The sequence below is a fragment of the Acanthochromis polyacanthus genome, chromosome 4 (assembly GCF_021347895.1).
Source record: "Acanthochromis polyacanthus isolate Apoly-LR-REF ecotype Palm Island chromosome 4, KAUST_Apoly_ChrSc, whole genome shotgun sequence".
In the NCBI taxonomy this organism is placed as follows: Eukaryota; Metazoa; Chordata; class Actinopteri; family Pomacentridae; genus Acanthochromis; species Acanthochromis polyacanthus.
In genome coordinates, this window is record NC_067116.1 from 31,700,448 (window position 1) to 31,725,437 (window position 24,990).

At 41.9% G+C, this 24,990-nt stretch overlaps 2 protein-coding genes across 5 annotated transcripts in view; both read left to right on the forward strand.

The window, feature by feature from the left end:
* The window catches only part of crocc2 (ciliary rootlet coiled-coil, rootletin family member 2), a 39,677-nt gene extending 21,304 nt beyond the window's left edge, over positions 1-18,373 (forward strand). The window contains exons 18-36 of the mRNA XM_022201274.2: positions 3,230-3,423; positions 3,884-4,011; positions 4,363-4,532; positions 4,642-4,821; positions 6,316-6,450; positions 6,546-6,689; positions 8,603-8,841; positions 8,929-9,088; positions 9,181-9,348; positions 11,058-11,442; positions 11,533-11,657; positions 11,754-11,874; positions 11,986-12,149; positions 12,237-12,677; positions 13,380-13,529; positions 13,616-13,807; positions 15,521-15,652; positions 17,344-17,523; positions 17,642-18,373. Coding sequence (XP_022056966.2) covers positions 3,230-3,423; positions 3,884-4,011; positions 4,363-4,532; positions 4,642-4,821; positions 6,316-6,450; positions 6,546-6,689; positions 8,603-8,841; positions 8,929-9,088; positions 9,181-9,348; positions 11,058-11,442; positions 11,533-11,657; positions 11,754-11,874; positions 11,986-12,149; positions 12,237-12,677; positions 13,380-13,529; positions 13,616-13,807; positions 15,521-15,652; positions 17,344-17,523; positions 17,642-17,725 — 3,492 coding nt within the window. The 3' untranslated portion in view covers positions 17,726-18,373. The remainder of the gene's footprint in view (positions 1-3,229; positions 3,424-3,883; positions 4,012-4,362; positions 4,533-4,641; positions 4,822-6,315; positions 6,451-6,545; positions 6,690-8,602; positions 8,842-8,928; positions 9,089-9,180; positions 9,349-11,057; positions 11,443-11,532; positions 11,658-11,753; positions 11,875-11,985; positions 12,150-12,236; positions 12,678-13,379; positions 13,530-13,615; positions 13,808-15,520; positions 15,653-17,343; positions 17,524-17,641) is intronic.
* A 121-nt stretch (positions 18,374-18,494) lies between these two features.
* sned1 (sushi, nidogen and EGF-like domains 1) overlaps positions 18,495-24,990 on the forward strand; it is a 35,676-nt gene continuing 29,180 nt past the window's right edge. For all 4 annotated transcript variants that reach the window (XM_022201273.2, XM_051946935.1, XM_051946936.1 and 1 more), the window contains exon 1: positions 18,495-19,741. In XM_022201273.2, the coding sequence (XP_022056965.1) occupies positions 19,532-19,741 (210 nt within the window). In that variant the 5' untranslated portion in view covers positions 18,495-19,531. The remainder of the gene's footprint in view (positions 19,742-24,990) is intronic.

The window sequence follows — 24,990 nt, forward strand, 5'->3', positions numbered from 1 at the left end:
AGACTGAGATATCCGTGTTGATCTGAGCTAGAATATAAAAAACCTAAACAATTCGACAAATTCCATCCAAACAGTTTTAGATAGCTTATCTGTAAAAATAAATCAGCTGTGGATAAAACAAGCCCCGCAGTGGCCTCCATTGCACTAAGCTCATGTTTCATCCCCTTATTGGGCACCATTCACACCCATAACATTGGTGTTATTCATCCTCTTTAATATTTATCTAAGGAGAGGCAGAAAGATGTTGTGTGCTAATATTTAATTAATCTGAGTTCATTTTAGTGTGGTCCAAAATCAAATTACAGTGATTGTTGCTTTTCAAAAATTCTGTTGCAATGAAATATTAGAAGTTGCAGGGGTCTGTTATGTAAAATGTCATGGCGTGTCAATAACTGGCACCAAATAACAGTGAAAGACTGGCCATTTTGAGATCTTATTGATTACAGTAAACATGCCTTTAAACATAGTTAGGCAGCTGTGGTTCAAAAACAAGAAGAAGATTATTAAAAACAACAGTTTCTAGAACAGAGCTACATCTTCGGTTGGGTAAAATAACCAACACAGGAAAAGTCTGCCATCTTGGAAAATTCTTTCCCACTGAGAGTAACATAAGAAAATCAATAACACTCATATTTCTGTACACTAAATGCAAGGTCAGAGCCAGAAGGTTAACATACAAACTGGAAGCAGAGGGTTACAGCTTGCCTGAATTTTCCCAAAGTATAGACTTCATATAAAAAATGGGCTGACCTCCTTGTCTGAAAAGTCAAGAAAACATGCAACAGCCTTGAACCGGCATTCTTCCAAACAACCAGCAGGGGGCAACTCCTCTCATTCCAAGACCAAATCAGACTTTATAGAAGTCAAGGAGAAAATGACCTGGCTTCTCACCTGATCTATTACCTTAGTAAACATTGTCCTAATGATGTTACTGTTTCAGTAAATACATTTCAAGTCTGCTTCAATACAACATGATGTTCATTTTTGAAATTATTGCTCCTATTTACAGGAAAATAGACAATAAAGCAGGATATATTATCGGTTGGAACCTTGTGATTGACAAGTCATCACTGTATCACCACACATAGTGTCCTCAAGTTATTAGTCAGATCGACTACTTGCTTGTCACGCCTGAATTCAGAAAAGCAAGATGTCGCTAATTTCCAGACTTCAAAACTTAAACCTAAGGCTTCAAAACTGCAGTCTATAAAACCAGTTGGTGATGTCATGTTAGCTGTGTACATCTTTTATATGCTGTCTATATTTCTAAATTATAAAAAAATTGTTATGCATCTGAAAAGTGTTTCACAACTTTTATTTCATTTAACGCTAAATGTGAAAACAGCAAGTGGATTTTAGCTGGGGGTTATTGTTAGCATTGGCTCATGGGTCAATCAATGGACTCGTGCTCTCACTGGATAATCACAAGTTCCTGTTTTTACACTTCAAACTTTGTGGGCATCAAGCTACAGACATTTTGCCAGTAACAGAATTTCTCCTTGCATCTAGTTTTAATGCAAAGTTAAGCTAAACTCAGTAATTTACCTGCTGGCTGTTGCTGCATATACAATACAGACATAAGAGTTGTATCAATCATCTAACTCTCTGAAAGGAGAAAAAATTAGTATATCTCTCAAAATATCAAAATGTCCCTTTAAATCATTAAAACCTGCCTTGCTCTGACCTTTGTCACCATGTTTGAGACTGAATTCCTGAGGTCTGTGATTTATAGTGCCTTAACCCTCTAAACCCTAAAATTGTCTGGTGTGTTTGAAAGGCATGTTTTCTGAGAAAATTCACCAAAATGACACCACTTTATCAGAGCCAGACACTCTGAAAGCAGAAAGAATCATCAGATTTTCAACTTTCTGATGGTCCATGAACCTTTTTCAACACAATTAAGCACAAATTACCTTTTACCGTTTCTCATATGCTGCAGGCTGTTTGCATAGACCTGGGAGTAGATGACAGAAGAGAGTGAGAGAAAAATAAAACATACACTACCGTTCAAAGTTCAGGGTCACTTTGAAATGTCCTTCTTTTTGAAAGAAAAGCAATTTTTTTTCAATGAAGACAACATTCAGTGAATCAGAAATACAGTCTAGACATTGTTAATGTGATAAATGACTATTCTAGCTGGAAATGACTGATTTTTTCGTGGAATATCTACGTAGGGGTAAAGAGGAACATTTCCAGCAGCCATCACTCCTGTGTTCTAATGCTACATTGTGTTAGCTAACCGTGTTGAAAGGCTAATTGTTGATTAGAAAACTCTTGTGCAATTATGCTAGCACATGAATAAAAATGTGAGTTTTCATGGAAAACATGAAATTGTCTGGATGACCCCAAACGTTTCAACGGTGGTATACTTAGTAACATAAATGCTGCATGGCACAAGAATGATATGCTGGGAAACAAGTTGTCAGCAATTCCTAGTAGATACATTCAGCATGGAGAAATATTTTTCTTGATTTGTACGGAGAAATGTGAATATGTCTAGTCTTTAGAGGTTCTAACAATGCAAATAGTTAAATGTACATAATACACAAAGCCCTAATTTTTTTCAGTTCCGGTTTTTTCAGTAACATCTGTGAGTACTTGGGAAATGTTGTTCCAGTAACAGTGTTATACAATGTTTACAGTTCAGAGAGTGAAAATCACGTGCAAATATATCCATGTTTGTATTTGGATGCAGTTTGCATTGTAAATTTCCACCTCAATTTTGTGAATTTGTAGTGAATGTGCTCCTCAGTATCTCCATGCATGTGTTTGGAGTCTAACAGATGCAACAAAATACAGCTGAGCAAGTTGCACACAAACATATTCCCAGTTCATTATTTTTATCGCTAGATGCAGGTTTTGTGGCATGTCACAGTGATTTAAGTGGTAATGGGAAAAATCCCACTAGTCATTTTTGTTTTGCCTCAGGCATTGCATTTGTTATGGCCCTGAAGTTCCTATGTACTGACACACACCACTTAAAGTTTGTTTAATGTATACTTCACATCAGCAAAAAAATATGTAGAGTTTAATATTATTACAGCAAATGTGGCTGCATAAAATGTAGATTAGATGATTCATGGGCTGCTTATGCTCCTTCTCGTGAGAAACTAGTTTGTCATAGTGTGTATGCTACATTTTAATGCTTATGATATACTGTGTTACAGCAGCTTGAAGTTGAAATTTGCTTGTGAGATCTTTTTTAAATATTGTGTATGCTGGTCTTTAGGTCACAAGGCAGATGCAGACTGTGACAGAGGAACTGTGTGCGTGCAGGAAGGAGCTTGAGACTCAGACCACAGCCATAAAGAGAGCTACCCATGACAGGGAGGAGCTGGCCAAGGACAAGGCGGCTCTGGATGTCAAGCTAAACTCTGCTGACCGAAAGACCTGCGGTCTCACGCAGGAGCTGGTTGCAATGAGGTCTGAGTGTGGTTGTGTGTGTCTGTGTGTATTTGTTTGTGTGGGTCCAACTCTGAAATGTTTTGGGCCAATTTGATATTTAAAACCAATTTTCCCAGTTTTTTTTCAACAGTTACATTCAGGATAAATGACAGTACAAGGTTAAAGTCAGGGTTGGAGGTAGGCATGTGTTGAGCACAGGAATGAATGTAAGTCAGTTCAGTGTCCTTAAAAGCATCATAAACAATCCAATGTGTGTGCCTGTGTGTTTAAGTAAACCCGACTGCCATTGTGTATTTTGTGTTTTTTAAGCAAATACTTTCTAAAGTGCAGCAAGTTTCATGTAACAAGAGTCTTTAAGTAACATGGTTTTATTTGGAAAATATGCTCATGGTGGATCATTGGATTTTATGACCTTCTACACCTAGGGGTTCAAAGGTCTTTTTTTCTGAGCTCAAACTGCTTTACTGCTGTGTTCCAGAGCAGAGAAGGAGTCCCTAGAGACGGCTCTGTTTGAGAGCCAGGAGTTTGCCTCGTCTCTGGAGGCCGAGTGCACCAGGTTGGAGGGGGAGAGGCGTGGATTGCTCCAAACTAACGAGGCCTTGACGCGTGAGTAGCTCCCTCCCTCAGAGACCCCACTGTTTTCCGTGCCAAGCCCCCTGGCCATGAAGCCTTTCCAGCAGCCCTCTAGAGATCCATATTTCAGCTGTGAGCTCTGCAACAGCTGGGCTGCGGCATCACTGGAGCTGCTTTCTCAGCTGACCAGAGTCTCACCACTGCGCACAAACACACATGGATCAGATAAGTGGTGTTAAGCTAGCATGTCCCATGTAAAGACATGGATGAGGATAGCCCATAAATAAAACTCCAAATAAAATCTGGACCATCATCTGCTTGTCAAGAGTGTCACGTGCATGTGCCATTTGCAACTTGGATCCATGGGTACATTTATCTGTGCAGGTAATGCTGCTCAGATGCATGTGGATGCTGAGCAGCAATTTGCAAAAGCTACACAAGAGCGGAGTAAGTTGGAGGAGAAGCTGGCTCAGGTGGAGAGGAATGCCCTGTTGTCCCTGAATAACAGAGAGCAAATTCACAAAGAGCAGCTCGAGGCTGAACGCCACCAAAAGGTACAATGATCTGGGTAGTTTGACTGGTACTGACAAATTTGAATCACATGCTTTAGCTCTCTGTTAACTAATTAGAGCCGAGCGTGTGTTTGTGTTTGCTGCTTGACAGGAGCAGCAGTGTGCGGAGCTGACGGTTCAGCGGGAGCAGGCCGAGGAGCAGCTGCGCAGACAGTGTGAGGAGCTGCGTGTGCAGAGCCAGAAAGAGCTGCAGCAGGTGCAGGAGGAACTGAGCAGGGTGCAGCAGGACCTCAGCCAAAGCCTCCTGCAGGCTGAGACTGAAAAGCAACAGGTGTGTGGTGATCCTTATAGATTTGCTGTGGGGTTTTCAGATTGAACTTTAAAATGCTGAAGTATTATCCTAAAAGGTAAGCCAAGGGTTATAAAATTGTATTTATAACAACAGCATGGAAGATTGTGTCATAATAGTTGTGACTGTGTGTATCTATAGTAACATGTCCTGTTAGTATCTTCAGCCAAATCACGTAAACCCCTTTCAGACATTCACTCCTTTCCACCAGTCTGAAAGCATCTGAACTTGATGACTTCCTGTCTGAATGAGCAGCCTGCTCAATTTTCCATAAAGGTACCAGTCTGACTAGGTCAAACCTAGTAACACTTTTTTTTTTTTTTTGATTTTTTTTCACTCTGTCTTAGCCTATCTGAGTGGGCAGCTGACATGGAAGGGGCCAGAACTAAGTCATCTCACCTGGGTGTCAGCTAGCAAGTTACGACAGCTAGCATGTGTTCACTCTTGTTTCTCTCTTCTATCCCCCTGCCATCATTTTTTTTGTCTTTTTACTTTCAACACCTTCACAGCACAATGACACACATCCGTTCACTGCTCACATTGCAAATATTGCTGACTTCCACACTCCGCTCTTATCCTGTGCTGTTTGTTTAGTTTTAACACATTTCAAATAAATATCCTGTGAGTACTCCCTAATTGTCATTTTCTTCAAGCTAGTTTGTGACAACAGAACACATTTTTGCTCACTTTGCCATACAATTTCACATCTAATTTGAACTCAAATGTCCATTATATTTTAATTTACCGTAATGAAAATAGACTATGGCAGGTCAGATCAATAAGATTCTCCAATAATTAATGTAATCCAGGTTTTGACAAAACAGCAGCTAATGTTTAGTTTGCTTTCCTCTGAGTTTCATAAACATCTGCTGCGTCAGACAGCAGCAATAGGATCCATATGAGCATCCCCAAGGCAAGAGAGTTGTGCACGTTTACATATGTGGAACAACAGCAGTAACTTAATTATTACTTATAATTACAAATAATTTACAAAATTGGGGACAGGACTGATCAGGATCTAACAGCAAGTCACACTCTATACATAGCTGTCACACTCAGTTTAATAGGCTGAAGCTAAATAACTTGTCATATAGATGATTTAGATTTAAACTTTAATGTATTATTTCATTATTCATTATTACAATATACATTAAATAATGAACTGTCCAATGTTTTTTGTGTGGAAAATGCCGTCTACATTCTGTGATCCTCTCTATCATTGTGGTGGGTTTGTCTGAATGAAGCCCTGAAGAACATTAATGTAAAAAGTGATCTGTGACTCAATGACAAAATGTTGTCATTTTCACAGACTGAGAAGCAGCAATGTGGTATAATCCTTAAAAGAACTTTCATACCTTTATTATACCTCAGTGTAAAGCATGACAGCTTTTGTATGTCCAAGACCTCATGGCCAAACCATTTGTTTTTTATGAGTTGTGTATAAATGATCCTGACCTCACTGTTTGCCGTGCCCAGGCTTTGTCTCTGAAGGAGGCAGAGAAGATTGCCCTCACAGAGAAGCTAGCATCTCTGCGACAAGAACTTACCACAGCTGACATGGAGATGGAACGCATGCAACGTGAAGCACTTCGCAAACAGGAGCAGGACAAGGTAGAAGTACAACAGGGTCATATCTGCTTCCTGCTCACTTCTCTTGTTCTGTGCATGTAACTCAGCCAGCTGATCTGTGTCTGTATTTCTTCCAGAATGCAATGGCTGTCCTTCAGTCTGAGCTGCACGACTTGCGAAGTCAGTTTGAAGAGTCTCTGAATTCCCATCAGAGTGCCAAAAACAGTCTAACTGAGCAGGTCAGAGAGTTGAACCAACAGAGAGCGCATGCTCAGCAGGAGGTGAGAGCATTCAATGTCTTCAACAGAAACATTGTCCTTATTGCTTCAGTGAGATTAGTATATAATAATATCTGTTGCAATGATTACTCAAACATAATTATTTAACAAATCACATAATATGTGGGGTGGATGTCACTTGGTAGATGGCAGAGGCTGTTTGTACTGTAGGATCACAGAAATGGATGGGAAATTGCAGGCATGTTTGACTTGGCGTCAGATGGGAGACCTCTGATCTGCTTCTGCTGTGAGGGAGAGTTTGCACCAATTAGTACCAGTGCAAGGGAGAGCCATTTACCAAAGGCCAGTGTTGACATTGGCCGGTGTCACAGAGCTTTACTAGCATCAGGGTGCCATCAGGTGCAGAGTGCACACAGCCAAATCCTACACGGAGAGAAGGTGATGTGGTGTCCCCTTTTAAAGACTCAGCTCTCATTTTCTGTGTCCTATTCCTGTCAAGTCCACTGGAGGAAATTTAGTTCTGTTGACCTTAATATAAACATAAAAGTGCAATTAGAGGCTATAATTTTGGTGCAGTGACATACCTCTCTGAGCCAAATGAGAGCCGTAAATCTCATCCCTTGGGGTTTCTTGAGGTCAGGATTTCAAGCACAGGGTCGCTGGGCGTTTCAGTGAAATAACATACTCACACTCACCTCATTAAGTTTTAACTGCAGAGTGGTAAGGCCTCACCATGCCTTGATTTAAAAGCCTGGATTCCAAGCATAAGGGGATTATTTATCTGTGTGGGACTTTGTGGTTTTAATAGAAAAGCAGAAATTAGGGTCATCCTGTCTTCGTGCTGTCTCCTTAGTCTTGTCAAACTGTAGTGAATGAGGAAGTGTGGAGCCAGAGCAGCAGAGTTTTGAGGTTTGGTCAGTCCTCCCTGCCATATATCTAGTCAGACTACAGCAGCGCTGTCATATTTGGCTGCCACCCCTGCTCGTTTTCTTGTTTGATTATTTGCACTAATCCCATCTCAGGATTCTCATGTCAGATAGTTAGAAAGCAAGAGTGAGAATGTGTGACAAAGAGACAGACAGCATGAAAGAAGAAGAAGACGAAAGCAAGGGAAAAGAGGGAGAACGAGAGAGGGGAGGATACGGTCCCTGGTACCATAATATGAAATCAAAGTTTGAGTTAACCCCTTGTGTAAATAAGCCAGTGGGGGAGTGTTTATTTTCTCCCTTGCAGCAGCGAGAGTTTGGCTCCACCGGGACTCCAGGTCCCCCTCTCCCATCCACAAAACACAACACTGCTGCCCTCATATTCTGTGCCCTTCTCCTCTGCTCCCCACACAAAACAATCTGATAAAATAAAGTATAATTGGCAAGATCAGCAATGGCTTGTTTTTTCTCACGTTAGAGTTTATGAGAAGGAACCATCTTGTGTGGCCTCTAAACATAACACTCTTCCTCCTCCTTGTCCAGCTCCTCATCCTCCCTCCTCTCGCTCCTTCTCCCCCACCAAGTCATAGGGGGGCTGCTGTTTATCATGTTGCTCTCTGTGGATTCTTTACACTGTGAGCTGCAAAGAGGAGATAGGGAGAGACAGCACCTGGCTGTGGGCCCAACTGGCTCTTATCCGTGCCCAGATAAACCCGTGCCTCCCTACTCCTCACACCACACACAACATGTTGCCATAAAACAGAATATAGGTCATAGAGTATCTTGAGTTTGTCCACATAGCACTTAAAATAGGAGATGTTGAGTTTTGGCTTTCAAACAATGAGGCGCTAATGCACTATCTGATCTAAAATCAGTGTTACATTGTGCTGAAGGATTTTTTTTTACTTAGTAAATTAAGAAACCAGAAACAACAACAAAAAAAGTTTTTTTTCTCTTCATCCATAATGCCCTCTTATTTACCTTCACTGACATATAATGACTTTAATACTTAACAAATTTGCCATGAAGTTAGAAGGCCTTCGTCAGCAGCTGCAGGAGGCAGAGGATGGACTCGTTAAAGGGCAAAAAGAGCTGATTGAGGCCCACAGAGAGCTTCAGGGCTGTGCACAGGAGCAAGCCAAGCTACGAAAAGAAACACTGGACCTGAAGAGGCTCCTGGGTGACGAGACCAGAGAGAAGGAGGCCATCCAAGTTTCTAACCAGGAGCTCAGAGCTTTCATCAGGAGAGCAGAGAGTGAAAACAGCAGGTACAGCTCCCACACAGGGCTGCAAATTTCAAGCCACAATATTTGTTTTATTTTCTGTTGTGTAACCTTTGAACATATCTTGACTAGTTTAAGACGAGCTGTGGAGGAGAAGGAGCAGAAAGTGTCAGTCTTAGAGGAATGTAGGAGCTCAATGCACCAAGAATCAATGTCTCTACGGAGCAGTATGAGAGAGCTGGAGAAGTCTCGTCTGCAGGCACGCAGAGAGCTGCAGGAGCTGCGTAGACAGGTGAAAGATTACTGAGGCTGCCGGTTTTCCGTCTGATTTGTTTTAAATAAAGAATTACCTTCAAGTGCTTTATGCCATGTTAACGCGAACAGGTTAAGGTCTGTGAAGGCGAGAACAGCCGGCAGAAACAGGAACTTCAGGAGCTGCAGGCCCGGGTATGTCAGGAGGAGCAGAAGGAGGAGGAGGCACGTCGCGAGGCTTTCACTCTCAAGCAGAGAGTGTTGGAGTGTGAGGCTGGCAGGGAAGCAGCGCTAAATGAGGTAGAAGACCTCCGGGAATTAGTGTGTTAACAACATGCTAGAGCAAACTTCCAACCTTGGCATACATGCTTGAAGAATGCTTGTCATGCTTGTGCAGAAACAGAGAGCATGAACCGTAACACACTGTAGCTACGACTGTAGCAGGGATGGGGTTTCTGTGAAATATTTATTGAATACAACTGAACACTCGACTGAAGAAATAACTACAACTTGAAATATCAAAATGATAAATACTGTCGCACAGCATGAAAAATTGGCTTTTTAAAAATCTAGTTTTTAACCTCTTGTCTCCCATGACCTCTTTTTAAGGGTCTCCAAATTCTCATGATCCCAACAATTACAGTGTCCTTGAGCTGACAAGTGAATCTATGTCACACTTCTATCTTGTGCATAGCATGGAGGGAAATGAAAATGAATAACTCAATGTTGTGAAATATTAGAAGCCTGGTTATTGTATCGTTTTTTTAAAGGACTATATCTATGCGCCAATCTATATAAATAAAATAAAGCATCTCAGCCCTCGAGGATGATAAAGTATGTAGAAACGAGGAAAGGTCGCAGTTCCGCAGCATATTGTTTAACTACTTGTGAAACAGTTTGAGAATTATTTGTTGAGACGTTATCAGTGAGGTCAACAAGCTTGTCATCTCAAAACACATTGACACTTCACAGAAACCATGTCTTTGTTATTTACACAGTTAAATGTAGGACTCTAAAGAACGCTCAATGTTTGCCTCTTAAAGATTTAACTAAAGTCCTGAAGCTAAAACTATGTTCGGCCTGCAAATTTCTGCAAGAAAACCTAAACACAGCTATAAATACACTTAAAGGCAGCTCTCTGAAAGACTCTTTCTGGTTAAAATTTGTACGTAACAAATCTAGAAATCTAGAAAACTAAACCTCTCAACTTGGGGCTTTATGTATCATTGCTCATCTTTGGTTTCCAGCTGTGTAGCTGAATTACTCCAATATTTCAACTTGCCATACTGTGGATCTGAAAAAGGCAGGAAGGAATAATTTTCATCAAAAACACCCTCTAAATATGTAACTTTGATACACAGGGATGAGTTTTTAAGGGTTAAATCAACAACCAAAGATTCATATGAGAAAAAAACAGAAGAGAGTTAGCAAGTGAATTGAAATAGAAGATCTAGATTAGCAAAAAAGTCCCTCTGTTACATATTTAGACACTGTATTCCATGAAAGTAAAGTCCTTCCCCCTTTCTCCACCCACCCGTCCCAACTTATGGCAACTGAAGCACATCGACTCACCTCCAACTCTGATCAAACACTGTAAAACTACTATACACTACAGAATGACAAGTTGTAAGATTGCAATAATACAGTCAAACATCTGTGAAGAAACCTGTTCTGGAAAAAAATTATACAAAATGTTCCACCCTGCAGGTTGACATGAATATTCAATTGACATGAATTAAGATTTATTACTCATGAAATCCCTGAGCTCTGAGTCTTAATTTTCAAGGTTGTCATTGGTACATTTCATTTTCAAGTTGGAAATGTTCTGCCATGGTGTTGGCTGCCTATTTTAGCACATAATATGTCTTTCAATATTTTTAAAAAAACAGCATATGGACATGTTAAGTTAAAAAAAAAAACATGATTTTTCCTGGAGAGGAGCACCACGCATCTATGACCAGCACAGTAATTAAAGTTGTTTAGTGTTGCTATCCTGTTTCTTTGCACAGGTTGCAGGTTTGCACTGTCATGTGATGGACCTGGAAAAAGCGGAGCAGCAAAACCAAGAGCTGCTGAAATCAAAGGAAGCTTTTCTACACCAGAGTGACCAAAGGCTCAGAGAAACCACTGCCCAGCTGGAGGCAGCACAAGAGGATGCCAGGACTCAGGTCAAGGAACTCTCTGTGCAGGTTGGTTTTGCTGAAAACAAGGCCCAGGACCTGGAAGAGCAGTTGGATCTGAGCAATGCCAAATGCAAGGACGTGGAGCTCAAGCTGGCAGGGTTGTATTCAGCTTTGTGCCACACTGTTGGCATCAACCACACAAGGCTTTCAAACAAACGTGGGTCACGAAGACGGTCTGCCTCACCCTGGAGGGCCCACTTGCATGTGAAAGGTATGGTCGAGCACCTTTCCTAATGGGATATCATGTTGCCATGTTTCTCTGTTGTAAGGAGATGAATTAATGAGTGGGGTCTCTGGTCAGGGGGAGAGACAGACGGATCTGTGTTGTTAATGAATCATGGTGAAGACAAAGAGCTGAATGTGGAATCAGTGCAACAGGCCCTACAGGAATTCCAGCAGGAATTCAGGGATGCACAAAGAGAAAGGGTATATTTAAAAATCGCACTAACTAATATGGTACAAACCTCAAACTCTGATTTGTAGGCATTTTTTGCACCTAACTGTGTTGTTTTGTTCCTTCAGGATGAAGCCAAGGCTCAGATAGTAAGTCTAAGTCAACATGTGACAGAACTCAAAAGCAGCCATCATAAGTCAGCCACTCAGCTTCTACAACTGCAGAGGTCTTTGACACAATCAGAGGAGGGTAAAAAAAAATAAAAAAATAAAGCAAAGTGATCCTGTAAATACACAAAATTCACCAGTAGGTATTTGTACAGAGATGCAACATATTTACATGTATTACATGTTCTTTCAGGGAATCAAAAGATGGCAGAACGATTGCATATGGCGCACACTTCCCTTTCCCTACAGGAAGAAGTTGCACATCATGCAGAGAGGGACAAGAGAAGCCTTGAGGAGGAGATAACGCAACTCAGGATGAATCTCCAAGCTGCCCAGACTGAGTCCAGGGCACTGCAGGTATGCTAAAGGCAAAGAAGTACTGATAGAAATGCTGTGCAGCGTTGTCTTCGAAATTGAGAAAATCTTGTCCCAATTCCTGCACAGGACAAATTGGAGATTATGCAGGGGCTCGAATCTTGTGCAAATGCTGAACAGCGGAAACTGAAAGAGTCTCTGGAGGAAGCAGAAAGCAGAGTGAGCCGTCTGGAGCTTTCCCAGCGCACCCTAGAGGGTGAACTACAGAGGGCCCAGCTGAGGGCAACAGAGCTGGATGCAGCGGCAGGGGCATTACAGGAGAGACTGACAGACCTGAGGAGGAAACTGCGTGAGAGTGAAGACCGGTGTGCAGCACTGAGGGTCAGTGAGGAGAGACTGAGCACGTCACTGGCTCGAGCTGAACAGCATGAGAGTCAGTTGAGAGAGCAAATTCACAAACTGTCAAACACCCTCAGTGACAACATGACCAACCATGGAGCTCTGCAGGAACAGATAACACAGCTGCAGAGAGCTCTGACTGCCAGTGAGCAGGACCGAAGGCTGCTGCAGGTCTGTAATCTACTTACACTCACTGGTCAACAAAGTAAACGCTGTAGGTGGAAGTTACAGGGACAAACTTTGGCTAAAATGTATTTACAAACAAACTTTTTTTAAGGAGTCCATATTATGCATGTTTATATTTTTATTTTGTGGATCTACTGGAGTAAGTTTACCTCTGTTAATCTTGAAAAAAGTCATTAATTTTCTCATACTATAGATTGCTACAACACCTCTTTCACCGTCTGCCTGCAACAATTCATTCAGCTGGCCTGATGAAATAATTAAGACAATAATTGTTAACATTGGGGTTATAATACATAACTCGCTTTCATCAGGCCAGCTGACCAGTTAGAGTAGATTGGGCTTTTGAGGAGTAGGACCTCTAGGAGCTCAAATGGAGCATTTCAGACAGAGATTAAGAAGAAACGCTGCAGCAATGGAAAGTATGAGGAAAATAATATGTTTTAACACATATTCTAGTCGATAAAGCACAATTAATAACCTTTAAATGATGTAAAAGATAATGGAAAAGCAAAAGTATGACATGCTCTTGCTTGTAACTTCCAACAGCATATCACAAACTACAAATGATACAGAATATAAAAGAATGTCAGAAACATAAGGTCATCTTAAGTGCAAAATCCAACTGTGTTGATGAAACTGCGTGGCTCAATGTATACATGCTGTATTTCAACATATGTGCACTCGCAGGAACGTTTGGATAAAACACGAGATGCCCTTTCAGAGAGTAAGAAGCTGAACCACAAACTAACAGAGCAAACCCAGAACCTGCAAAGAGCACAGGAGGACTCTGAGCTAAAAATTTCTGAGCTAGAGAAACTTAACAGAGCAGTGAAGGAGGTGAGTCACGCCAGCAGAGTGTAAGTAAATAGAGGTGCAAAGGTTGTGGCTCCATTTTGATGTATGGGTAATTGACTGTGTCCCAGAGCCTGAAGCAACAGCAGAAAGCTGAATTGCAAACCGCCCAGCAGCTGCAGAGAGAAAAGGAGGAACTCCAGGAAAAGTTCACCAATCTCCAGAGCTCTTTGCAAGGGCTAAAGAATGAGAGAGCAGAAGTGGAGAAGGTGCTGACACGCCTCAGTAAAGACAAGTCAGCACTTAGAAAGGCACTGGAGAAGGTGAGCTTACTTATCTGCTGCACTGTATTTTCAAACAACAGTATAAAAATACACTAATTACATTCACTTCCACAAGTCCAGAACTAAAAAGAGGTCATTCGCATGGCTGTCACATCTGTACGGTAAATATAGAGCTGTCAGCAGCTGGTTAGCTTAGCTTAGCACAAAGACCTTATTGCATCTTGTATAAAGTCAGATTATTCTTTGCCCATATTCTTTTGGATTCGGTCAAAAAGCCAACACCATTCTATTGTGTTTATCTTTTCAAAAATATTTGTAACAGAAGTCAGTTATATTAGAATTTTGTGAAACACCTTTGAGTGATTTTTGACAGGTCCTTTACATTTGATAGATCAGCTCAGTGATCAAAACTGTCTCTTGCAATTCGGTTGAAAGACTATCTGTCCCCTACAGACATTGAAAAAGTTATTTATGACTTTATTACCACTTTGTTAGACTTCTGTCTGTGTAAAGCAGTCGTTCCTTAAGTGTTGTAAACTGGTTCCAAAAGGTTCTGCTTGTCTTCTAACATTGGACCACTAGTGGCCACCCTCCACTCACATGCTGTCCATTTCAGGATTGATTTTAAGGTTCCATTGTTTGTTTGCCTCATCATGCCTTGGATAGAGCACTGAGGTCAACCAACCAGATGCTCTTGAATCTTCCAGGATCTGAGAAAAAAAAAATAGAAGCAGCTCAGCCTTGACAGTGGCTGCTTCTAATCTCTGGAACAGTTGACCTTTTCATGTACTTTACATGTCAACTTGAACGATGCACTGGGTTAACTTTTGCTGATTTTAAAGTCCTATACAAATAAATTTGCCTCAGAAATAATACCTGAAGATATTGGTTACAGACTTCTCTGACCCAAAATAAAATGGGTAACAAAGGAATAAGCTTCATTATGCAGCGCTCATCCAGTATTACACGTTCTCCTCTAAGCATGATAAAATATTGTAGATTATAATAAGAATCTTCACTTACTGCAGAGGATTTCTTCGGTAGATTAAAATTTTTCTTGGACAAAACTGGGAGACTTAGCAGACACACATGAAAAACCTTGTTATAAATTCCACACAAAAATAAGAGTAATGAGCTTTTTAAAGCTCTAAATCAGTTGCTCTGATACTGACACTGAGAAGCAGTTTCATAACGGCCAAAAGCTAAACTATAACAGTAAAGGCATCAACCCCTCCCCTCTTTTTTAACCTGGACCCCAAAACATTAAAATCTTTGTGCTGAATATGAGGTAAAAGATCTTAATATATGAGGGAGCCAAACCACAATTGGCTTTAAATACAATTATAGCATCTTAAAGTCAATTCTACAACTGCTGGAAGCCTTTGTACGAATGCAGCCAGGACTGAAGTAATATGAGTGCTGGTCAGAAGCCTCACTGCCACATGCTGGACCAAGTGAAAACATGCTGCTGCCGAAGCATTAAGACACATAAACGAGCAGTTACATTAATCACTTCAGGGTGAGAATATCTCAGTAATTTGCTGTTTTATTATTCTGTAGTTTAGTAATATTATTTCTTCAGTTTCTGCATTGTACAAAGTGAACCTCGAGTGATGGAAACATGTAGGTGGACTGTGAGAACCAAGAGGCGCTGAGCTCGGTCTCTGCTACACACATTACAGGAAGGCACATGAGCACAGAGCGATCATGGTAAAATCGTTCACATTATGTCACCCTCGTGCTGTTTGTCAGGTGGAGATGGAGAGGTTGAGAAAGGAGGAGGAGGCGGCATCGGTGGCCAGAGAGCGAGAGCAGTTGGAGCAAACAGTCGGCAGCCTGAATCAGGAGCTGGCTGAAAAGCAGGACGTGGTGCAAGCTCTGCAGGTAAGGGGCTGCCAGACTAAAACTGGGGATGGGTTCAGACTGGCACTGGGTAGGGGACATAAATGATATGAAATGGCCCCTGACATATAAATTACACCAATCAGGCATGACATTAAAACCCCCTGCCTAATGTTGTGTGTCCCTCTTGTGCCGCCAAAACAACTTCTGGGAGTGTCCTGCGGTCTCTGGCACCAGGACAGTGGCAGCAGATCCTTTGGGTTCTGTGGGGATCAGGCTTGTTCCAGCGTGCCTCTGGATTGTTGATCAGATTGGGATCTGGCTGGAGGCTGAATAAATGTTATGGGCTTTTTGTCATCTTTCTCAAGCTGCCTCTTAACAGTTTTTGTGGTGTGGCACAGTGCTGTCTAACGCTGGGGGATGCTGCTGCTGTCTATCAGGGAGTGTTGGGTTCATGAGGATGTGCTTGGCGCTATGTGTCAAAGTATCATCTGCATAAATTCCAGCACCCAAGGTTTGTCCAGCAGAACATTGCACTGTGAGGAAATGATCAGTGTCATTCACTTCAGTAGTCGGTATAACATTGTGGTTGATAGGTGTATGTATACAGAGCAAAGAACTATTCACTGTAAAACTGTGCCAGTCAGTCAGCAAATGATGCAAACTGACAAGCAGTACATGTAAACAGTTTCACATCAGATACCATAAAAGCATTTACCAAATTCACATAGGAAGTTAATACTTACAACACCACTACATCAGACAGCCAGTGACTGAAATGTGACATCATTATATATTTGAAACCTTCAGAAAACCTTTTTAAGAAGCAGTTGCATATATTTATATCGGTCTGACTCACCACATTTACCACACATCGACCATTTTTCACTGCTGGCACAGCGCTCTTGAGGTAGGTCTGGCTATGTGACACTAATTTGTATTTACCTTTAATCTTTTTTTTAATTCTCAAATGAATAAGCACAACTATAAAAATGAGCTGAGTCTGTATCTCTCTCTTTTTTGTTGATTGTTCTGTTAACTTCCTTGAGTACAATAAGTACAGCTGTTTGATTCAACAGACATTTTGGAGAACTTGTGTTTGGTTGTTTACACCAGAAACCTGAAGAGTCCTGCCTTCCACTAATTGTAATGGTGAATGAATTTACTGAAGTGAAATGCAGAACACAGAGATAATGCACAGTTTAAGGAAGTTTATAAAGAAACAGTCCGGAGTAATGGGCCTATGGCTGGTGAAAGGCTGTCGTGGGAATCCTGCAGCATGTGGCATCTAAAAGCTGATGACTCTGAGAATGACAAGGGGCTTGTTCAGTGGCTATAGATTACACATGGTGAGCTGCGGAGAAGGGCTTGGTAAGAAGAGGAAGCTGGTGCTTGGATCTGAGGCACAAAGAAGTGGCTGATTTGACAAGGAATCACACAATAGAATTATCCAATGATACCACCGCAGGAGCAGGCCAAACAGTCCACCAAGGAGTGAAGTGACAAGCTGGGGTTTAAGTATTACAGCAGGTGATTAGTGGATGAGTCTCAGTTGAGTCAGGGAGAGGATAAATCGATACAAACGGGAGACAAAAGGGAGAGGGAGAAACAGAAGAAACATAAGGAACTGGGAGCAAATTAATGCTACAATGACACTAGCATATGCTTTCTAGTTGGACTTTCCCAGGTTAAGAAACCCAGCAGTTATGTAAACTCATGTGAACTGTCTTCAGGTTCAGATCTCCCAGTTGGAGCACTCTCATGCACAGCGCCTCCTGGAGGTCACAGCCCGTCATCACGAGGAATTGGATCTGGAGACAGATCGTCTGAGAGACAGCCAGCTCCAAGCAGAGCGAGCTTTAGAAACCAGGGAAAAGGCTCATCGCCAGAGGGTTAAATGTCTGGAGGAGCAGGTATTATAGCAGTGGATAATTTCCTGTTACCTATTATGCTGTGTAGTTATGGCTGTTTTTGTGTTGACAGTGCATAATTTTCACCATTTTCTTGCTTCTTTGTTTTTGGCACACGTAGGTGCTGACTCTAAAGGAGCAGCTTGATCAGGAGACAAGAAGACGACAGGCATATTTTAATCAGATGCTACAACCTGGTGTGTAGGCAGAGGTCCTGCTGTGAAATATGTAGCACCTCTGCCTTCTTCATTCACTGCTCCTCTGGCAGCTTCCCAACAAGATTTTGTTTTTGAGCCACTTCCACATTTTGGACGTGCACAAAAACACTCCCAAGGCGTTTGCTCCCACCCTGCACACGTGCACACGGGATTACATTAATCTGCAGGAAAACTCAACAACAACAAACAATGAGTGTTTTGTTTATAAGTGAACTGGATGTGCCAAATTGTTTTAAGGATTTCCTCTGGCGTGCTGCAGTTGTCGTTCCTAAGACTGCTTACGCTGTCATTTTTTCTGGAAAGAGTGTGATGAAAGGTTTCCGTGATTGGTGCTTTTTTTCCCCAACGCTTATAATTGTTTGTATACTCATAATGATCATGTACCAATTTTGTATGTCATAATCATCATTTGTATATCCTAATGAGAATATAATTGTATACATATATATTTATGTAGATCCAAATATTTAGAATAATAGTTTGCAGATTTCACTTGCTTTTCCTGGTGCTGTAGGAGTATTATTGTTTAAGCCTCACGTAAACACTTTTATTATAAATTATGTTTGACTCAATCAATATTAGTGTGTGCAACAGTTGTGGTTGTTTTCAATAAAACTGAGTGTATCCAGGCAGAATTACACAGTCTTGTTTCACTAAAGATTTTGAGATGTGATAATCAGTGAGGATCATTCTTTTGGCCACACAGCCTTGTCATGGAAAAAATATTTCTGTGAGCTCAGTGAAGGACAGCACTGCCCTTTCATGGCATGTGAGCTCTAGCATTTGGTTCACACCATTAAAAGCCTTTGTGGATTTAGTGTTGTGAGTGAGAGAATGACCTTCGCTCTCTGTTGCCAGTGCCGTCTTCAGTGTTTTCTCTCAAAGATAGTTACGTATTCCACGGTTTGTAGGGTTTCCTATTATTTTGACATTCTAAAATATTGGGATAATATGCGATCTTCATTTTTCAGATTAGAAAGCACAGCTGTATTGTCTTTGCTAGATGTTTTCATTCACAGTTGCATCTCCAGTGTCGGTATCTTACAACCCGACAACTCCTTTGCATTCTTTCTTTCATTTCACTTCTTACAACCCTAATTTCTGCACAGTTTATTTTTCACAACAGTACACATGCATGTCTTCTCACCATGTAAGACAGCATGCCTTGGTAACTGTACATAACAGGAGTTTCACTGAAAGGGGAAAATCTTGTCAGAGTTTCTTTAAAGCAGCCCTTTGATTATCATAGATCCGCCCAGTGGTTATCCAGTTACCGGCCTCTGTTTAGCTATTGGCTGGAAGCAGCTAATTATGCAAGGTAGTGAATCCCTGTGGGGGGAGGTGGGGCCAAAGCTGAAAGAACTCCTTTGGCAAGCAGAATAGAGCTTTTATTGAGGATATTTCTAAGCTGACCATCAGGGACCAAATCGCTGGATTGTTTAAAAAAAACATCTCAGCTGAATCACGCTGCTCCCCCTCTTCTATTCCTTCCCTCGTTTCATTTCAGTGAGACGGAGTGTAGCTCATGCAGTGCCCAGCAGCAAGCAGAATGCAAGGAATCTACAGTATTCCCCTGTCTCATACAAGAATCCCAAGTTACTGCTAAAGGACAAGTGAGCAGAGACAGAGGCAGAGCCAGAGAGCAGTCAAGGGAGGATTCAGGCTGCTGTGGTAGATAGGAGGAACGTACGGTCTTGTCCTGTTCTGCTCTGCTCTTGTTGCCTCAGGTGTGTGCGCTCCTCCCTCCCCTCCGCGGTGCCTGCTGTCAGCTCCATCCCTGGGTGGCTGAGGCCATGGTGTTGGTGCTGCGAGCCCTGCTGCCCTGCTTCTGCACCCTGCTCTCCCTGAACCTGGTGGAACCAGCTGTGCCCCTGGAGGACTTCTACCCCTTTGGCCAAGACAAGGGGGACTCCCAGACCATCACCCAGGACGACGGAGGCTCCGGTCTCCTGGAGATCTCCGTTGCTTTCCCCTTCTTTGGAGACAGGCACACAGGACTCTATGTGAGTACACAGCTGCGTGTTTTTGCCGGTGTGTTTGTGTCTTTACATGTCACCATGTGTGTGCGTGTGCATGCACTTGGCAGTCGGCAATTGAAGCTGACATCGTGTAGATTGTATAAGAGCCTCAGGGAGGTGAGATCTGGCACTTAGCCAAACACTACATTGCAGTCCCCTTTGAGAGTTTTGTATATGTTCATGTGCTCCCACAAGCTCCGGTGTGTAACCTCATTTGTAGAATATCGCATTTTCCCCTCATGGGTGGAATAATAATGCTTCGTAACTTTCTGTTAACTTTACATCTGCCCTTCCTGCACTCTGAGGGCTCTCAAGTGCACCGAGGGCGAGCGAGAGACAAACTATTAGCGGAACACTGGTACCTCCGGTTGTAGTAAATCTGCACAGAGCTGTTAGAGGAAATGACAGCTCGTGTTCTTATTGTTGCTGCAGCATCTGTGAGCCGTTCTCTTTCAGAAGAAGTGAGAGCGGGGGGAAAGTATGCACGCTGGAGCGAGAGAAACAGTGCTCATGGGAGGAAGCTGAATTTGACAAGGATTTTCGCGCACCACAGTGAAACTCCCTTTGATCTGCTTTTGTCATGTATTGGGTTCAGTTCCAGCGCATGGAAAGGCAGAACTCCCTTAAATCAACACCACCTGTTGTGGTTATGCATCCACATTAGCTCTCCGCAATCTGCCCTTCCTCGCCTGCCTCCTCCCCTGCTCCAACTGTGGGGCAGGAGAGGCTGAGGAACCATGGCAACAATGGGCGAGGTCAAAGGTGGGCTTTCTAATCTGAGCATCTGTACTGAGGGGGTGAGGTCAGTCCCCTAATGAAGAAACTTGTAAAGCTCCTCTTCATCTACGCTCACTGTATAGACAGTGACACAATGTTTATAAGTGCAGTGTTGTTGCTGCACGCTGGTTTTCCTGTGAAGTGTTGCACGAATTCCTGAACATCTCTTCTCCTGTAATGGCTTTGATACACCATAGTCAAATTAGACAAGATAAGACAAGTTCCTGGTTGCTTGGTTTGTTTATATGCAACTGAATTATCCTCCGAGATAAAAATCTGCACATTCTGAAATGTGTTAGTAGTGATGTGATATCCTTCAGCCTGCTCTGCATCTCATTGAGCTGCAATTCTGTTGTCACGGAGAGCATAACAGATTATGGCAGGCACTTGAAATTACAGTCACGCTCGTTTGAAATGCCCCACCTGAATCCATTAAACATCTGCTGTAATGCGTGCGGGCCACACGGTGATATCTGCCGCCAGAGAGCTGCTTTGAACAGGTAATATTTCAGTGAGTACTAAGGGGTAAATTTGTATGAATAATTTCTCCCAGGAGTTGGTTCCAAGCCCCTGGGCTACTGCCACATGGAAGCTGTAGAACCAAACGGATTTTAGATGGTTTGTGGGTGCTGTCTTACTTCATTATCATAACTGATTCTGTTTAGAAATCCATATACCTCCGAGTGTTTTCTTAAAATCTCCCCCAACAGATCCTGTTAGACCTCCTTGTCCCTGCCTGAAGCAAAACCTGATTTTTGTTTAAGAAATACAGCAGTGGATTTTAGAACAGTGAGCTCTCGTGTCACATAAAAATCCCTTTAAAAACATGGGTCTCTCCCTCTCCTGTCCCTTTTCTGCCTCATGGTAACGAGGCTGTCCCTCTGTGAGGGTTTGTGTCTGGGAGTTTTCTCATGTTGCCGGGATCTCTTCCTCCTCCCCTCCAGGTCCTCCCTCCCGTCCTCCCACGCCTCAGATAACATGGCAGGGGTCTTCCCCCTGGAACTGTCCAGCTGCTTTATCTGAGAAATGACCAATCACTTTAACAGAACACAGATGTATCTGCGAAGCATCTTAGGGCCCTCTAAACAATGCTGTTCACAGATTAACTACTCTTACGGATGGCCAGCATAAAGAACATGAAGGAGGACATCCGAGGTCAGGGAGGAAAGAGCACAAGTTTAAAAGCAGATGTGAAAATAGGTGGCTATGATCAAAAGCACTTACTGCTGATAGACAAACTCTCATGGAAAAACTCAAGCCTTCCTGGAGAATAAATTGTACAAGAAAATGACAGATGGTGGCATTTGCCTGTAATTGCAAATAAACTAGATGTAAACAAAATTCAGATACATTTTAAAAGTCTCTATCCAGGAACACACTACAGTTTAACTGCACTCTTTACAGATTACACATCTGCTAGTGCTCATCTGGTCTTCTGAAGAGCGTCAGCACTTTGTGCAATTTCATTCACTCAGTTTCACTCACCACTGTGTATGGCCCAAAGATGTGTGCGTCAAGTTTTATTCTTTGTACTCTGCATGGGTGCTTTTTACATGCGTGTGTTGGATGAGACATGTGACAGAGCGATGTTAGAAGCTGTTCATCCACCATGGCGAACATATATCTGCACATACTTAGAAGAGACTTAAAGTCTTCAAGTAAATGATGCGCTTTAAAAGAACCATTTGACGTTTGAGTATACGCCTCTTCGCTTTCTTGCAGAGTTTGACACCACTTTCATGTATGTCAATTAAATACGAAGCTACAGGCAGGAGATTGTTAGCTTAGTGCAATATAAATGCATGCAGCGCTTTTGTAAAGTTTTTTTCAGGGATGGTTCAATACCAAACTATTTCATGGATGGGAGTAGGATCTTCCTGCAGTCTGCCCTTGTCTGTTTGTTCACAGAGGCAAGAAGACTCTAAAAAGTCAGTTAGATGTGAGAAACAAAGTGGAATACAAATGTAGCTGTTGGTACACTGATTCAGTTCTCCCAGTTTAGTCATGTAAGCACAATCGTTGTCCATTTAAGTCCAAGTCACATTTGACTCCCAGGATTTGTAATGGTTTCTCCTTTTTGGCAAAAATATTTGCCATTTTTGTTGTTTTTTACTATTGTAAAAATTTTATTTTTGTCAACTTTTCTGGTGAAATTCACACTTTTGAGGTTTGATACATAGCAAACCTTAGGAGCCGATCCTGTCAAGTTGCAGAGTGGATATTTATAGATCATTACTCTTCATGGTTGTTTCTAGTTGAAACCCATATGACTGAATTACTTCGAAATTACAAGTTGCCATTGTGCAGCAAACTGAAGGTGAGCTGGTGTGCTCCAATTGCAGCAGATGGGGAGGGGTGGATAGATAAAGAGATGAGGCCTTCATAGATCTGCACTTTCTAAAGGAAGCACCTGTGTAGAGTTACGTCTAAAGCATTGTACAGCAGGAACGAATTATTTCTATGGAAAAAAAAACAACTAAATATGTAAATTTGAGTTAAATTTTTAAGGGTTAAATCAACAATTACAGAGAGACTTCAAATATAACACATAATATGTTAATTACTGAGGTGATACACAGCTTCATTTTAAAAACAAAATACAAAGTATAATTCTAAAAATGGAAATGAACATAATATGAGCGTTTTAATAATTGAAATTACTTGGTAAAATGTATTCAACTTGCAACTCAGACATTTAGTTGAATACAATTGCTATAATATACCGACTGGTGCACTAATATCTTATTGCCAATCCTTGTGCAACAGAAGCTGTGTTTGAGACCTTCCACGCGGTTGCAGACAGGATTTATTGCCTTAATCTAAACTCTTTGTAGCTAAAGGTGAGCCAGGGCTAAGCAGTTATATGCCAAGTGCACAGACTGCAGACTGTAGTCACTTCCTTCAGTCTCGTCAAATAATTGGACAAGCATGGAGCTGTGAAACCTCCATTTTTGACAAGGAAAACTAATGTTTTCCTGGGTTGATCCATGGGCACCTTTTTCATTTGGGGGTTTGCTTTGGCTTGACTTAAGCCAGATGAAAGTTTATTTTAGTTCATAAATTGCTTGGCTCTAAAGAAAACCACCCAAGCAAAATCCTGGATGTATCCGGCAAAGAATTCCCAAAAAATAACAGTGGTGTTATGGAGTGAAGTGGCACCATTGAGAGTGAGAGAAAGAAATATGGGGAGAGTGATGCTTCTTACAAGGTTGACTGATCGCACCTCTCTCGCCTGTGATTCTGACCTTGGTCATGTTACTGCAAAACACAGGGCAGCTCTGAACCCCTTCACTCTCTCACATAAGTGTGATGTAGAACCACCCTTCGCTGCACTAGTTATAGCTTTGTTGGAATCCATGAGAAAACGAAAACTATGTGATATGATGCAAAGAAAAAGGTCCTAAGTTCGGTTTAAATCCCTCGAAGGTCATTTCTGAGTCAAAGTAGGTTAAAAAAACTTAATAAGAAAGAAATACACTTGTTTAAATAGTTCCAGATGCTACACGAGATTGGATTAAGTGATTAAGTATATTCCAGTATTAAATATAAACTCTATTTAGTGTTCATGATTTCCTGCACTAATTCTGCTTTCAGATGGTTGAGTTCCAGACCACTGCTACCACAGCTCTCTCATTAGTGGGCATGTGGGTGTGGAAGGTTTGTAATTCATGTACATCCTTCCATTCATCCAGCTCTGTGCCCTCGCTCTTGTTTTTCTCCCAGTATCAGATAGCGCTCTGGCTGACCCTCGGGTCCTGCCCCTGCAGTCGGTCATCTTTTCCCCCCACACTGGCCACGTTCTCACCACACCATGCTGATGCAGAGGGGAAGGCTGTGGTCGGGCAATTAACTTGGCCCCCGTGCTGTGCCAAACAAAACTTCCTCTGCTGTTTTTACAGCAAAGTCCTTCAAATTATGGTTTTCATACATGCGTGGTGCAGAGCTCAGCCATCTGACGTTGCTTTGTCACTGTCACAAGCCTCTCAGCCCTAATGCGAAGAGAGGCAAAGTTCACGCCAGAGTTTAGAAGAAGTAGGGTAGGTGTCACGGCAGGCAGAATCTCTTCAGGCTGGTAATACACAGTCTGTAGAGCTTTGGTCTCCATTTGAGTTTACCAGCTTTTCTAGATGCTCAAAGTTCATTGCAGTAAGTTGTTGGGCATCACTAAAACTTTGACTCTCCATAGACGACATTGTCACCAAATTGTTATTTTAGAATCTATCAAATAAATCTCTTCTGGAAGTGTTTCCCTTACATTTCTACTCAATTTTCTCCCCCAAGTAACGTCAACCACTCCCAAATCATCCCCAGTTTACTGCCTGTGTGCCTGATCTTTCTTGTATTAAATTTTCAACCTTGTTCATATGTCCTTACAGTGTTTTTTTAATATGCTGTAAGATGCAACCGAAAAAGACGTTTAGCACAATGGTTGAATATTTGTGCCTTTAAACTGCAGG